The following is a 14,137-nucleotide window of genomic DNA, read 5'->3' on the forward strand; positions in this document are numbered from 1 at the left end:
ATTTACAAGATATATTTTCTTAAATATAAGCCAGCATCATAAACTCCTATTATAAGTGTATGGGCAGATCTCCAGAATTTGCAGGCATGATGTGTTTCCTATTCGTTCATTCCATTCCATGCTAGAGACAATCAATGATAAATTGTGTAACCCTGATCAGGCACCCAATCATAATCAATGTCAAACTGCAATGAGATTTAACCTTCAGAAAAAAACAAATGGACACAGACCCAAACACATCTATGCCCTGAATGAAAAGCCAGACAGGGACAATCATTTCCTAGCAACTTCCTCTTATTATATAATACCAGAATGCACACAAGGACAGTGACTTCATTGCCAGCATGTCTTCAGGAACTATTCACCCCTTATTGATTACTGTTGCACTGCTGTGCTGTACAGCCAGATTGGATTTATCTGTTCCAATGTAATTCTGTAACGTTAAGTTAAAACAAAGTATTGCTACATTACTCTATTAAAATATAAATACAAAAAAAAATAAAATAATACTTTGTTGATACATATTCACCCCATCATTGCTTAACAGCCCAGGCATGAAGTGTGCAGTTAAAGGGTTAGTTCACCCAAAAATGAAAATTCTGTCATCATTTACTCACCCTCATGTTGTTCCACACCCATTAGACTTTCGTTCATCTTTGGAACATAAATTAAGATATTTTGAATGAAATCTGAGAGCTTTCTGTCTCTCCATAGACAGCTATGCAACTACCACTTTGATGCTTCAAACAGTTCATAAAGAGATCGAATGCATATGAACTGAGAGGTTTAGTCCAAATTGTTTTTGAAGAGACTCGATCACTACATGATGAACATATTTAATTTAGGCTTTTAGGTTTATATTCACATATAAACTGATTATTCACTGATCAGCGAACAAACAGAAGCTCAAATCAACCTGCTTGATAGAGTACGTGATAACAAACCTCTTGATGAAGCTCAAACGTGCTGCGTAACATGAGAATGAACCTCATTGGTTCTCACACGGCAAGCAAACATGCTTGAGCTTCTGTTTACCACAACTGATGTGTGAGTTGATGAATGTTTATATGCGAACAAGTCTAAATTCAATTTGTTCATCATATAAAGCCATCGTGTCTCTTCAGATAATTTGGACTAAACCGCTCAATTCATATGGATTCGTTTTACAATCTCTTATTGAACTTTTTTAAGCGTCAAAGTGCTGTCAGGGACAGAAATCAATCAGATTTCATTAAAAATATCTTCATTTGTGTTCTGAAGATGAACGAAAGTCTTACGGGTGTGGAACGGCATGAAGGTGAGTAATTAATGACAGAATTTTCATTTTTGGGTGAACTAACCCTTTAAGAGAGTTCACACTAAACGTGTTCAAAAGTGAGACACACATGTTCAGTTTCTTAATTGCACAATAAAACTTTATTTCGAGTCTACAGGTGCATCTCAATGAATTAGAATGTTGTGGAAAAGTTCATTTATTTCAGTAATTCAACTCAAATTGTGGAACTCGTGTATTAAATAAATTCAATGCACACAGACTGAAGTACTTTAAGTCTTTGGTTCTTTTAATTGTGATGATTTTGGCTCACATTTAACAAAAACCCACCAATTCACTATCTCAATAAATTAGAATACTTCATAAGTTCAATAAAAAAAGGATGTTTTAAACAGAAATGTCAGGCTTCTGAAAAGTGTGTTCATTTCTATGCACTCAATACTTGGTTGGGCCTCCTTTTGCATGAATTACTGCATCAATGTGGCGTGGCATGGAGGCGATTAGCCTGTGGCACTGCTCAGGTGTAATGGAAGCCCAGGTTGCTTTGGTAGCGGCCTTCAGGTCATCTGCATTGTTGGGTCTGGTGTCTCTCATCTTCCTCTTGACAATACCCCATAGATTCTCTATGGGGTTCAGGTCAGGCGAGTTTGCTGGCCAATCAAGCACAGTAACACCATGGCCATTGAACCAGCTTTTGGTACCTTTGGCAGTGTGGGCAGGTGCCAAATTCTTCTGGAAAATGAAATCAGCATTTCCATAAAGCTTGTCAGCAGAAGGAAGCACGAAGTGCTCTAAAATTTCCTGATGGCTGCGTTAACTGTGGACTTAAGAAAACACAGTGGACCAACACCAGCAGATGACATGGCAGCCCAAATCATCACTCACTGTGGAAACTTCACACTGGACTTCAAGCAACATGGTCTCTGTGCCTCTCCACTTTTCCTCCAGACTCTGGGACCTTGATTTCAAAATGAAATACAAAATGTACTTTCATCTGAAAAGAGGACTTTGGACCACTGAGCAACAGTCCAGTTCTTTTTCTCCTCAGCCCAGGTAAGACGTTTCTGACATTGTCTTTGGTTAAGAAGTGGCTTGGTACGTAGAATGTGACAGTTGTAGCCCATTTCCTGAAGTCGTCTGTGTGTGGTGGCTCTTGATGCACTGACTCCAGCTTCAGTCAGCTCCTTTTGAAGCTCTCCTAAGTTCTTAAATCGGCTTCGCCTGACAATCTTCTCAAGCCTGCGGTCATTCCTTTCACTTGTACACCTTTTCCTACCACACTTTTTCCTTCCAGTCAACTTTCCATGAATATGCTTTGGCACAGCACTCTGCGAACAGCTCTTTCAGCAATGACCCTCTGTGGCTTACCCTCATTGTAGAGGGTCTTGATGATCGTCTTCTGGACAACTGTCAGGTCAGCAGACTTCCCCATGACTGCTGTTGGGATTACTGACCTAAACCCAGTATTTATTCACTGAGAATGGTAATTTAATAGAACTTGAAATTAAATATTCTAATAATTTGAGATACTGATTGTTTGATTTTAATGAGCAGCAAGCTGTAATCATCAAAATATAAACAAAAAAGTACTAAATCTAGAATATATTTAGGTTTTACATTTTGAATTAAATTACAGAAAATCACTTTCAAAAAATCACTTTTTGATCCTCTATAAATAACTTTGCAAATACATGTCAACTTATTCTTCTAACCCCAACAGTCTACTAATACTCCAATTAATTTGCAATTACATCTCAACTAACCTACATTAAAGTTAGTTGACATGCAGTTGCATAGTTTCTTATAGTTAGTAGAATGTCTAAAGTGGACAAAATAAAGTGTAACCAAACTGTTATGGTCTCACAACTATTAAAGTCAAAATTATGTTCCTCTCATTACATAAAAGATCAGATAACAAAAGACTGTTATATAAGACAAAATTTATTAAAAAAATATATATGTATGGCAGCAGAGCTCAATCAGTATAACAGTTGATTTCAGCATATCAACAGAGCTCTCTTCACACAGGCTCCTTAACTGCACTGATTCACTCCAGCTGCACTTTATAGAGCATCAAGAACTTGGGAACGTTATTGATGGATTATTGATAGATGGATTGTGTTGACATGCTGATCAATATACATAAGCTCATATATACTGCAAAACAAATGCTCTGAAACCATGTTGGGACATATAAACAAAAGATGAACATATGTATACATTGATGATCAAGTGCTCACTCTAGTGGTGAGGCATAGCAAAACAAGACATGAAGCAATGATTGCTTACAGAACACTCCGCATACTGTTTTCCACTGGTATTAGGTTCCTGTAAATAATGTCTAAGTACATCTAGAAACATTTAAAATATCTATAGCTCAAATGATCTATTATTGAAAAGTCTATTTAAGTTTCAAAGTAAATGAGGTTTTATGGAATTTAGCCAGGCATCATTTATGAATATAAATGTTATATTAGAATGACTCAGTGTACCAATGATCATCCCTTCTGCTGCCAAAGGATCCGAGGAAAAACTCTTTACAACAGAATGCACACTTTCAAATTTGACAAGCTCTTCTCCAAAATGCTATTTATTAAAACATTACGCCACTACAGTTGTGTAGTGATTAAATACATTAAAGCACATTTAAGAAATGAGACAAAACGACCTACAAAGGGCTAAATGATTTTACCCACACTGATCCATCTAATATTGAAATACACAAATAAAGACCACCTTTAACAACGTGGTTTTTTTTAGCAGTGAAATCTCTGAATGGTGACTGTATCACTGTGAAACAATCAAATGATATAAGAACAACAAAACTACATTTGTTTGATCTCTTAAAAACTCGCTTTAGTTAATCAATGAAGATTTTGCAAGCAGGAACAAACAGAGGGTAGTAAGCAGAATGAAAAATATTTATCCTATAAGTTGTGAAGTATGACATGTCCAGAAAATGTCCTGAGCGTGTGAGGCTCTTTTTGAAATTTCATTCAACAAAGAGTTCAAAACTTTCAGCTTCCTCAAACTCTGCATTCATCTTTGCGGCAAGAACATCCAACTCTGACATCTGAAAGAACAGGAAAAAAATTACAACAGATCAAAGGTAATAAGAAGCGTTTAATAAGCGGGGAAAAGTCATTTATGCAATTCCATTCGTTGAAGCAGAAATTACACACTTCACCTTTAAATTTCATGAGATATTTTCTATCATATGGAAGCTTGTTTCTGTCACGGAATAAAAATATAAAAAAGTTTATCGTCACACAATTGTACGGAAGAGGATCAGGGCCAAGCAATAATAAAAAAATAAAACCATCTCGAGATTAAAGTTGTTACATTTTGAGAAAAAACTCGTTAAATTTCGAATTTGTTCTCATAATTTAATGACTTTTTTCTCGTAATTTAATGACTTTATTCTCAACATTTTATCTCGACCTTTTTTCTCGAAATTCAACGACTTTTTTCTCATAATTTAATGAATTTGTTCTCATAATCTAACGACTTTTTTCTCGTAATTTAATGAGTTTATTCTCAACATTTTATCTCGACTTTTTTCTTGAAATTCAATGACTTTCTCATAATTTAATGAATTTGTTCTCATAATCTAACGACTTTTTTCTCATAATTTAAGTTTATTCTCAACATTTTATCTCGACTTCTTTCTTGAAATTTAACGAGTTTTTTCTCGTAATTTAATGAGTTTATTCTCAACATTTTATTTCGACTTTTTTCTCAAAATTTAACAACTTTAATCTCGAAATGGTTTTATTTTTTTATTATTGCTTGGCCCTAATCCTCTTTCGTACAATTGCAACTTTATATATATATATCTCATAATTCTGACTTTTTCCCCCTCAGAGTTCTGAAACTACATCTTGCAATTTTGACTTTTCCTAAGAATTCAAAGTTTGCAATTGTTTTTTGTTGTTGTTTGTTTCCGTCACGGTAATTGCAACATTTTCTCTCACAATTCTGAATTTTTTCCCTTCAGAATCCTGAGCTCAAACCTCACGCAATCCCGAGCTCAAATCTCACGCAATCCCGAGTTTATATCTTGTAATTTTTAGTTTAAAGAGGATAAAGTCACAACAACCTTCTTTATATTTTTATTCTGTGGCAGAAATTATCTTCTATAATATTGCCACGTCCTTCCCTTAATCACTCTCACCTTTATCTGTGGTACACGCTTCCTCCTGGTTGTCTTCTTCCCTAGACAAACACCAGGGATGTTTGGATCAACTTCTGGAGGGTTGGACGCACTGTCATCAGCAGCAGAGATGTTGAAAGAACCCATGGAGAAAGACACAGAGCCCAGAGGAGCTATTCTAGATCTCTCAGTTTTACGCATCACCTCTGGTGTCTCCAGCCTCTCAAAACCAAACAGGGTCTCTCGGTTGTTGGGTGAAGAGGAAGGTGCAGGCTGGGATTTGGGGCTTTCAAAGGACCTGTCCCCAATACTCAGGCGACTGTAGGAGCGGCGCACTTTTTGGGACCAAATGGGGTCCTGCTCCAATTCTATGGGCTGAGAAGACGGAGATGAAGGAGGAAGGATGGGCGAGAGGACAGTGGTCTTAGGCGCTGTTGCTACAGCTGGGGATGATGTCAAAACTTTGGACAGCTTTGTCGGCACTTCAGATGAATGTTCCACATTCTCCTTGTTGCCGTCAGACAGGGCCTTGAAGAACATTTCCAAATGATAACATTATGTATTGGTGGTACAGTCCAAAAAAACAAAAACAAAACATAAGCATGATATCAGGTTTGTCAAAATTACCTGGGTTTTCCTGGGTGCAATTTTCCTGACAGTGATCGACCGTTTCACAGCCACAGGTGGAGCCTTAAAAGTGAGAGAAATAATATTACACATCTATTATAAATAGCTAAACCACCAAGTTTACTGTTGCATGAATCGGTAACACTTTATAATAAGTATACAGTGATAAAGTACTTATAAATCATTTGCAAACTATTAGTTTATAATTGTAGTCTCTACATTGTTAATACATTAATAGGCTATGTATGTATAGTTCTTCATTCATTGTCACTGTAGAGAAAGCTTGTAAACAAACTTTGAGGTTGGCTTGAGAAAGCCTAGTGTAAAAGTTTAAAATGAGATGGATGGATGGATGGATGGATGGATGGATGGATGGATGGATGGATGGATGGATGGATGGATGGATGGATGGATGGATGGATGGATGGATGGATGGATGGATGGATGGATGGATGGATGGATGGATGGATGGATGGATGGATGGATGGATGGATGGATGGATGGATGGATGGATGGATGGATGGATGGATGGACAGAACCAACTCATATGTAAAGAGTAAGATAATGTTTATCATTTATACCCAAAACTTGAATATATATATTTGACAAAGTGTGGTTCTACCACACATTTACATTTATATAGACACAAAAACATACACTACTGATGTAGTGACAGCATCTAAAACGTAAATTATTTACGTATGAACTAGGGATGCATCATGATTTTCGAATATTAGATTAGTTTAATTATAGAATATCGAATGAGTTGTGCAATTATTGTTTTAAAAAAAAAATCCCAATGTTTTCGGTGACACGATTTGTGATTTCAACCACATTTAACGCAGTTGACTCATTTACTGTAACATTTCTGTTCTGTGTGACTTCTGGTGAGAGAAGCTTTGGTTTAGAGACAGAAGGGGGATTAGCGGCTCAAAATCTATATAATGTAATATAATATAATCTATATAATGGTTTATTGTCATTAAAATTATTGTAACTACATTTTTCTGCTCGTTACTTTTTTAAATTCGTAAAAAAAGTGGTTATGTTTAGGTTTGAGGCATTTACTTAATCTATATAATGGTATAAAAATGTTACGTTTATTTACTATATACAATAACTATATTTTATGCTATGAAGAATTTGTAAATATTTAATAATGTAATATCAAATGCTAATGTAATATCTTATATCAGGTGAACACTAGAAAGGTACCATTTCTTTTGATAGAAATTATGACATCACACATTATCATCATAGCATAACACAATACATCATATGGATGAAAAAAAAAAACAGTAAAATTAAGATAACTCATATTATATATTTTAGAGAATCATGTCTATATACTGTATATTCTGTCTCAAAGATTATCAAAATAAAGAAACAGAAAACGTGATGTGGCAAAACAACCTTACTTTGTCAACTCACAATCAGCTTCTATTTTATTATAGGGTTAGTTCACCCAAAAATTAAAATAATGTCATTTATTTCTCACCCTCATGTCATTCCACACCCGTAAGACCTTCGTTCATCTTCAGAACACAAATTAAGATATTTTTGATTAAATCTGATAAATTTGATTAAATCTACCTTAATATTATAAAGACGAGAATACTTTTTGTGCACAAAAAACAAAAACAAAATAACTACTTTTCAACAATATAGTGATGGCCGATTTCAAAACACTGCTTCAGAGCTTTACAAATCGAATCTGTGATTCAGAGCGCCAAAGTCACATGATTTCAGCAGTTTAGCGATTTGATACGCGATCTGAATCCCTGATTCGATTCGTAAAGCTCTGAAGCAGTGTTTTGAAATCGGCCCATATAGATTATTGTTGAAAAATCGTTATTTTGTTTTTTGGCACAAAAAATATTCTCGTCGCTTTATAATATTAATATTGAACCACTGTACTCACATGAACTGATTCAAATATGCTTTTAGTACATTAATGGATCTTGAGAGAGGAAATGTCATTGCTTTGAATACAAGCCTCACGGAGCCGTCGGATTTCATCAAAAATATCTTAATTTGTGTTCTGAAGATGAACGAATGCCTTACGGGTGTGTAATGACACGAGGCTGAGTAATAAATGACATTATTTTCATTTTTGGGTGAACTAACCCTTTAATTTCTATTAGTGAACGCCAAATGTGACAATGTTAAAAAAGTTCATAAATTCATAAATGTTTTATAAAACGTAAATCATTTAAGTATGAATATTACAGACATACAAATGTTTACAAATCCTGGAATTAATAAGCTGATTCTGTTGAATTTATGATCAATAAAATTGTATTCTTATTTACTAATCATGACATAATCATAACACTTCTGGTGAGAAAAGCTAATATTATGAAATGTCAAATATTTTTTACAAATAGTACACATTTAGACGTTTTGTCTTGGTAGTTTCTAGTGAACTCACCACAACTTTAGAGGCCAGATTTTCATCATTTGCAGACAACCTGCAGGACCTCCTTCGCGGTGGACTATTTCCATTCGACTCTGGGTGAAAACAACAATATTTGTGTTTTAGAAAGACACAACTAACACAAAATAGGACATTTTTAGTGTCATAAAGCCATTTTAGCTTTCATCCCCATGCATTATTTCTCCACTACGACCTTCGGTAGCATAACAGACATTAGCAGCCCTGTTAAAATAATAAATGTCATGTTGGTAGAGCTCAGCAGTTCACCGACATAAGTTCACACTCACTTCTGATTTGATCGCTGCTTTTCCTCGACGATAATCGCGTAGTTTTGTTGCTCATCTTGCGAGACAGTCCAGATAGTAAAGCGGCAAGCTAACACTATGAACACACGAGAAACTTATAATGCCACAATCACAACAACAGCAGTGCCGCATGAATACTAACAGAGCTGTACCTTTGTTTTACTTACACCCGTCAATATCTGACTGTGTCATGTGGCATAATATCAAACAAGTAACAAAATATTCCGTCTCTATGGATGTAAACGAATCTGCTCTTCTTTCAAATTCGCCCGCCTTCCCATATAGTAGCAGAACATGGCGGATGCGAGGGGTGGAGGTAACCAACTACTTCCGGTGGGTTAAAACGTGTCTTCCTCTGGGGGCGCAACCGCGTTCAAATATCAGGGTGTTTTTGGCGGATACTAGTCTGGGAGACTGAAAGTATATTTTAAATGTAATGAATCGAAGTGTTGGTTCAAAGTAACCAATGCAAAATTATTCAACAAAACAGAGAAAAGTGACAGGCAGAACGTGAACTTTGTTGAATAGAGCACAGAGAACTGATTGTGTGCCTTTGTGTGCAATTTATTTCTTGGTTATATCCCTTATATGGTTATATCCCTTTGCTATGTTTCCATATATCTTATTCTGAAGAGAAATTGGTGGCAGTCAGGCAACAAAGCAGAGCGAAGTCTGGTGGTGAGAGTAGGACAGGTTAAAGTCCACATGAAATCAAAATCGACATTTTTTTTTTATATATATATATATATATATATATATATATATATATATATATAATTTTTTTTTTTAATATTGCCGTAATTATCACCGTCTTTTTTTTTTTACAATTGATTTATATCTGAATAATTTCCCCTCCCTCTTGCAGCACCTCGATGGAAGCTTGTTTCCGACACTTAATAAATAATAAAAAACATAATTACGACTTTTAATCTCACACTTCTGACTTTTCTGAAAAAAAGTCAGAATTGTGAAATGTAAACTCGCAGTTGTGAGAAAAAAGTCAGAATTGTGAGACAAAAAGTCGCAATTATCTTTTTTTTAAAGGATTAATCCACTTTCAAATAAAATTTTCCTGATAATTTACTCACCCCCATGTCATCCAAGATGTTCATGTCTTTCTTTCTTCAGTCAAAAAGAAATTAAAGGTCCCATTCTTTGTGATCCCATGTTTCAAACTTTAGTTAGTGTGTAATGTTGTTGTTAGAGTATAAATAAAATCTGTAAAATTTTAAAGCTCAAAGTTCAATGCCAAGCGAGATATTTTATTTAACAGAAGTCGCCTACATCAAACGGCCAGTTTGGACTACATCCCTCTACTTCCTTCTTTAATGACGTCACTAAAACAGTTTTTTGACTAACCTCCGCCCACAGGAATACACAAGAGTTGCGTTTGTAGAGTGTGTTTGTCGCCATGTCGTCGAAACGCTGTTATTTTCTTCCCGCAGTCCAATCACCGGGTCTGATTCCGGCTCAAATTGATAGGGTAAAATTAAAGACATGTTTACAATAACACTGAGCGCGTGCATCTCCACGTTATGGTAAGAGGCGTGACCTTTCCGGGACCTTTCCGCTAAGCTCCTGTCGAATCACAACACAGGAACCGCTGGCACAATCAGAACTCGTTACGTATTTCTGAAGGAGGGACTTCATAGAACAAGGAAGTCATCAGCCCGTTTTTATGACAGTGGAAACAGCGGTATACAGATAAGTAAATTATGTGAAAAATACTGTGTTTTTTTACACGCGAAACATGAACACGTTATATTGCACACTATAAACACAATCAAAGCTTCAAAAAACCACAGAAAACGGGACCTTTAAGGTTTTTGATGAAAACATTCCAGGATTATTCTCCTTATAGTGGACTTCAATGGCCTCCAAACGGTTGAAGGTCAAAATGACAGTTTCAGTGCAGCTTCAAAGGGCTTTAAATGATACCAGACGAGGAATAATGACCGAACCATCGGTCATTTTTTAAAATTCTACTTACGGAACGAATGCGGCGCCAGTTCTGTTTTTTTTCCGTAAGTTGAATAGTGAAGGCGTAGGACATACAGCGTAAGCTTTTTGAAGAATGCGGAAAGTGGAAGCACGTGCAAGGCGATCATTTGTGTTTATAAAGCATATACAGATGTATTTTTTTCGAAAATGACCGATCGTTTCTCTAGATAAGACCCTTATTCCTCGTCTGGTATCGTTTAAAGCCCTTTGAAGCTGCACTGAAACTGTAATTTTTAAGGTGAGTAAATTATCAGGGAAATTTTATTTGAAAGTGAACCAATCCTTTACTTTTTTTTTTTATTCTGTCACAAAAACACGCTTCCATGCATCTCTTCTCTGATGAAGTTTACTGGCATGAGGGCGGGACAACCTGTCACTCACATGCAGTGTTGCCAAGTCCGTGATTTTCCAGTAGAATTGGGCAACTTTTAGGTCCCGTCCACACGGAGACGAGTTTAGCTTTATACGCAAAAATTTTGTATTGTATAGGCATTTCGTCGAGATGGATCTGGCATTTTTGGAAGGTGAATCCGCCATTTTTTTTAAACCGGGTCCCAGAGTGGATAAATCTGGAAACGAAGCCCTTGCGTTTTCATGTGTACAGCCAATCCGTATAGTTTGTGAAACGATGATGTCATCACCCCACATGTCGACCCTAGTCAGACGCCGCTAACAGCACAAAACAAGAACAACAATAGCAGACTCTCGTGCTGCAGAAGCTACTGAGGCTAAAGTTTTACTAAAATAAAGCTTTATTTCTAAGCTTTACTAAATATTGCGCGCAAGGTTTATGCACATGCTCCAAATTTAATTCTTTGATTTTAGTGTATCTCTATTGCAGAATTACAGCGCCACATACTGATCTGGCATGCACTACATCGTTTTGAGTTGTTTCAGTGGTTTCGTGTATGCAGATATTTCTTGAGACAAGGAAAAAAAAAGATCGGATTGGGAAAGCTCTGGCTTCGTGTGGATGTAGCCTTACACTGTTGCCACGGGTTGTTTTTCATGTCCGCAAGTTGAAGCGACCACAAATAACATGATATTTAGCCCCTGGAATGCAAATTTTACCAAGGGAACCCTGGGCTAGCTGGGCTAGTTTTGAGCAGCAAATGGGCGGGTTTTGTTATGAAAACCTGGCAACCCTGCTCACACGACATCACAGCAGTAGCAACGATCCGACGATCCAATAAATTCCCAATGGACAAAATCAAGACCCTTCCTAAATTTTTCTCATTCAAGAAGTTCAATTTCATTCGGATATACGTCACAAACAGGAAGAAAAGACTACTGCAACCTCTGTTTCATGCAGACTTTTTTTCTACCTATTAAATAAATGTGGGATGGGACTTTGGATCATTGTTGTTTGCTATTGCTGATAATTTAAGTCTTTTTTCTAACAGTAAGATAATTCATATGCATCCATATGTGGGATTTTTTCATTAGTTTTTTTTTTTTTCTCAGAATTGCATGATATAATGTCGCAATTGCAAGTAATAAAGTCAGTATTGCGAGGTATAAATCTGTTCTGAGAAACTAAGTCTTTCCTCAGAATTGGACTTGATATCTCACAAAGTCAGAATTGTGAGAAAGATTTTTTTTATTTTTTATTATGTAGCGGAAACAAGCTTCCATGCAGTCAATGGAAAAAAAAATCTGTGTAATTGCTCAAAGATTTATATTATGAATTCTGAACTAGTTTATTATTAGTCAAATTTCCTTTTAACCAAAAAAAAAAAAAAACAGAAATTGTAATACATTAGTCTTGTGAATCTTTAGTTCTTTATAAAGAATAGCAAACTTTTTTTTTTTTTTGGAAAGACACCATTAGTGATTTAATATCAGTGATGTTGCTAAATGATATTCAGTATAATGCAAGTTAAAAAGAACACATTTCTGGTGTAGTGTCGACGAAGGGCTACTTGACCTTCACTGAGTGGCCAGTGGGATACATAAGAGAAAAAAACGTTTGGGAAACACATAGTTCACACTTATGATCAACATCAGAGAATTTTATTTGAAAACAATGTTTATTGTGACTCACTGCTTCGTTTATCAGGTAGTTTCATTTTGAAAAACAATGTCTGGCTTGGAGAAGAGCCAAATAGCCCTAGATTTTCTACAGACAGTTCAGGATGCTCTTCAGGGCCATACATCCTTTTTTTTGAGCAGCACATTAACATGAACATACAACACAACAAAGATTTTTTTTTGCGCTTAAAAGATATTTTATGAAGTTTCTTTCCATAAGATTTTCGCCATTTGACCTTTATACAAATAAATGTCTCACAAACATCCTGTGAAACATATGCTGATTTTACTGAAAACAGTCCCCACTTCATTCATTCCAGATCTCCACAACTTGTAATAAAGTATCAAAAACAGTAAGATGATGGTTACTTTTCTTTTTCAATTCGTTTTGGGCAAATGTTTTCCTAACAGTCATCCTGAAAGATAAGTTTGTTGAAACAGACATATTTACTTCTTTTTGTTGAGAAATAATGAAATTTTCACAATCCTAGAATAATTTACTCTTTATATTACTACTTCTCGTACAGTATCCAAACTCTGTGACGTGTGAAAGGCTGATGAGACGTTGAGAAGTCAAGCCTCCCTTCCACTAGAGGTCAGCACTGAAGTTCAAAGATCTGAAACCAAAAGACCTTTAAAGAGAACATTTCCTGGTTAACCACCTCTATCACCAGATAAAGAATGAGCATTCGCTTCAAGGTACTTTAAAGGTACTCCTTCCTCTGAACAGTCATTCAGTGCAATAAAGGCAGGTAAAATTGCCACTGAGTAAACTACTGATGCTTGCTTTAAAGTGACTGAAAGGTTTAGGCTTATATGGTGGTAAACACACAAGTGAAAACCCACACAATCTCACGATAGTCTTTTGTGCACTCTTTGATTCAAGGCATAGTATTGCAAGTATAAATGCTGCGGGATCATGGTACCAACACCCTAGAAAGTTTGATCGTCATTGCAGGAATCTGTCCAGTGGCCAAAGACCTCACAGATGTCACAGTAAGGTCGTTCGTCGTTGGGACTGCCGTGGTAGGTGGTGTGCGGCGGGGAATCTAGCATCTGTTCCTGGGTGGGACAGTCTTCGGTGTCGTGTAGGTCGAAACAGTCGCATATGTCACAGAAGAGACGGGGAGGGGGTTTCTTTTTAATCGGCTCAGCGTGACTAGGTAGAAAAGACAAAGTTCGTAGACATTGTGTGACATATTAACAGCTTTTTAGCCCAATATACTTGCGTTAAACAACATTTTATTTGCATATCAACAATAAAATAATGCATGCACAAGGTGAAACATGGATAACCCAAGCTGAAATAA

At 36.2% G+C, this 14,137-nt stretch overlaps 2 protein-coding genes across 6 annotated transcripts in view; both read right to left on the reverse strand.

The window, feature by feature from the left end:
• Window positions 1-3,845: 3,845 nt before the first annotated feature.
• cdca5 (cell division cycle associated 5) lies at window positions 3,846-9,146 on the reverse strand. 2 transcript variants are annotated; one of them, XM_048189683.1, is made up of 6 exons: window positions 8,963-9,146; window positions 8,778-8,871; window positions 8,485-8,564; window positions 6,054-6,116; window positions 5,448-5,954; window positions 3,846-4,346 (listed from the first exon to the last, which is right to left on the reverse strand). In XM_048189683.1, exons 2-6 carry the CDS (start codon window positions 8,830-8,832, stop codon window positions 4,266-4,268), a joined length of 786 nt encoding a protein of 261 aa, XP_048045640.1. In that variant the 5' UTR covers window positions 8,833-8,871; window positions 8,963-9,146; the 3' UTR covers window positions 3,846-4,265. The 2 variants fall into 2 exon arrangements, with proteins under 2 accessions (XP_048045640.1, XP_048045641.1); XM_048189684.1 differs by having other exon boundaries at window positions 8,948-9,146.
• Window positions 9,147-12,780: 3,634 nt separating this feature from the next.
• Window positions 12,781-14,137, reverse strand: part of clip1a (CAP-GLY domain containing linker protein 1a) — a 56,181-nt gene continuing 54,824 nt past the window's right edge. For all 4 annotated transcript variants that reach the window (XM_048189688.1, XM_048189687.1, XM_048189686.1 and 1 more), the window contains one exon: window positions 12,781-13,986. In XM_048189688.1, coding sequence (XP_048045645.1) covers window positions 13,761-13,986 — 226 coding nt within the window. In that variant the 3' untranslated portion in view covers window positions 12,781-13,760. The remainder of the gene's footprint in view (window positions 13,987-14,137) is intronic.

Source organism: Megalobrama amblycephala, linkage group LG4 (genome assembly GCF_018812025.1).
Source record: "Megalobrama amblycephala isolate DHTTF-2021 linkage group LG4, ASM1881202v1, whole genome shotgun sequence".
Classification (NCBI taxonomy): Eukaryota; Metazoa; Chordata; class Actinopteri; order Cypriniformes; family Xenocyprididae; genus Megalobrama; species Megalobrama amblycephala.

What these genes read in the sequence shown, in the direction of transcription:
- cdca5 (XM_048189683.1), bottom strand. Translation starts at nt 8,832, where the DNA reads ATGAGCAACAAAACTACGCGATTATCGTCGAGGAAAAGCAGCGATCAA. An exon ending in AAGCAGCGATCAAATCAGAA is followed by an intron (nt 8,565 to 8,777) that starts GTGAGTGTGAAC and finishes GTTTTCACCCAG; the next exon opens with AGTCGAATGGAAATAGTCCA. An exon ending in AGCGTGTACCACAGATAAAG is followed by an intron (nt 4,347 to 5,447) that starts GTGAGAGTGATT and finishes CTGTTCTTTCAG; the next exon opens with ATGTCAGAGTTGGATGTTCT.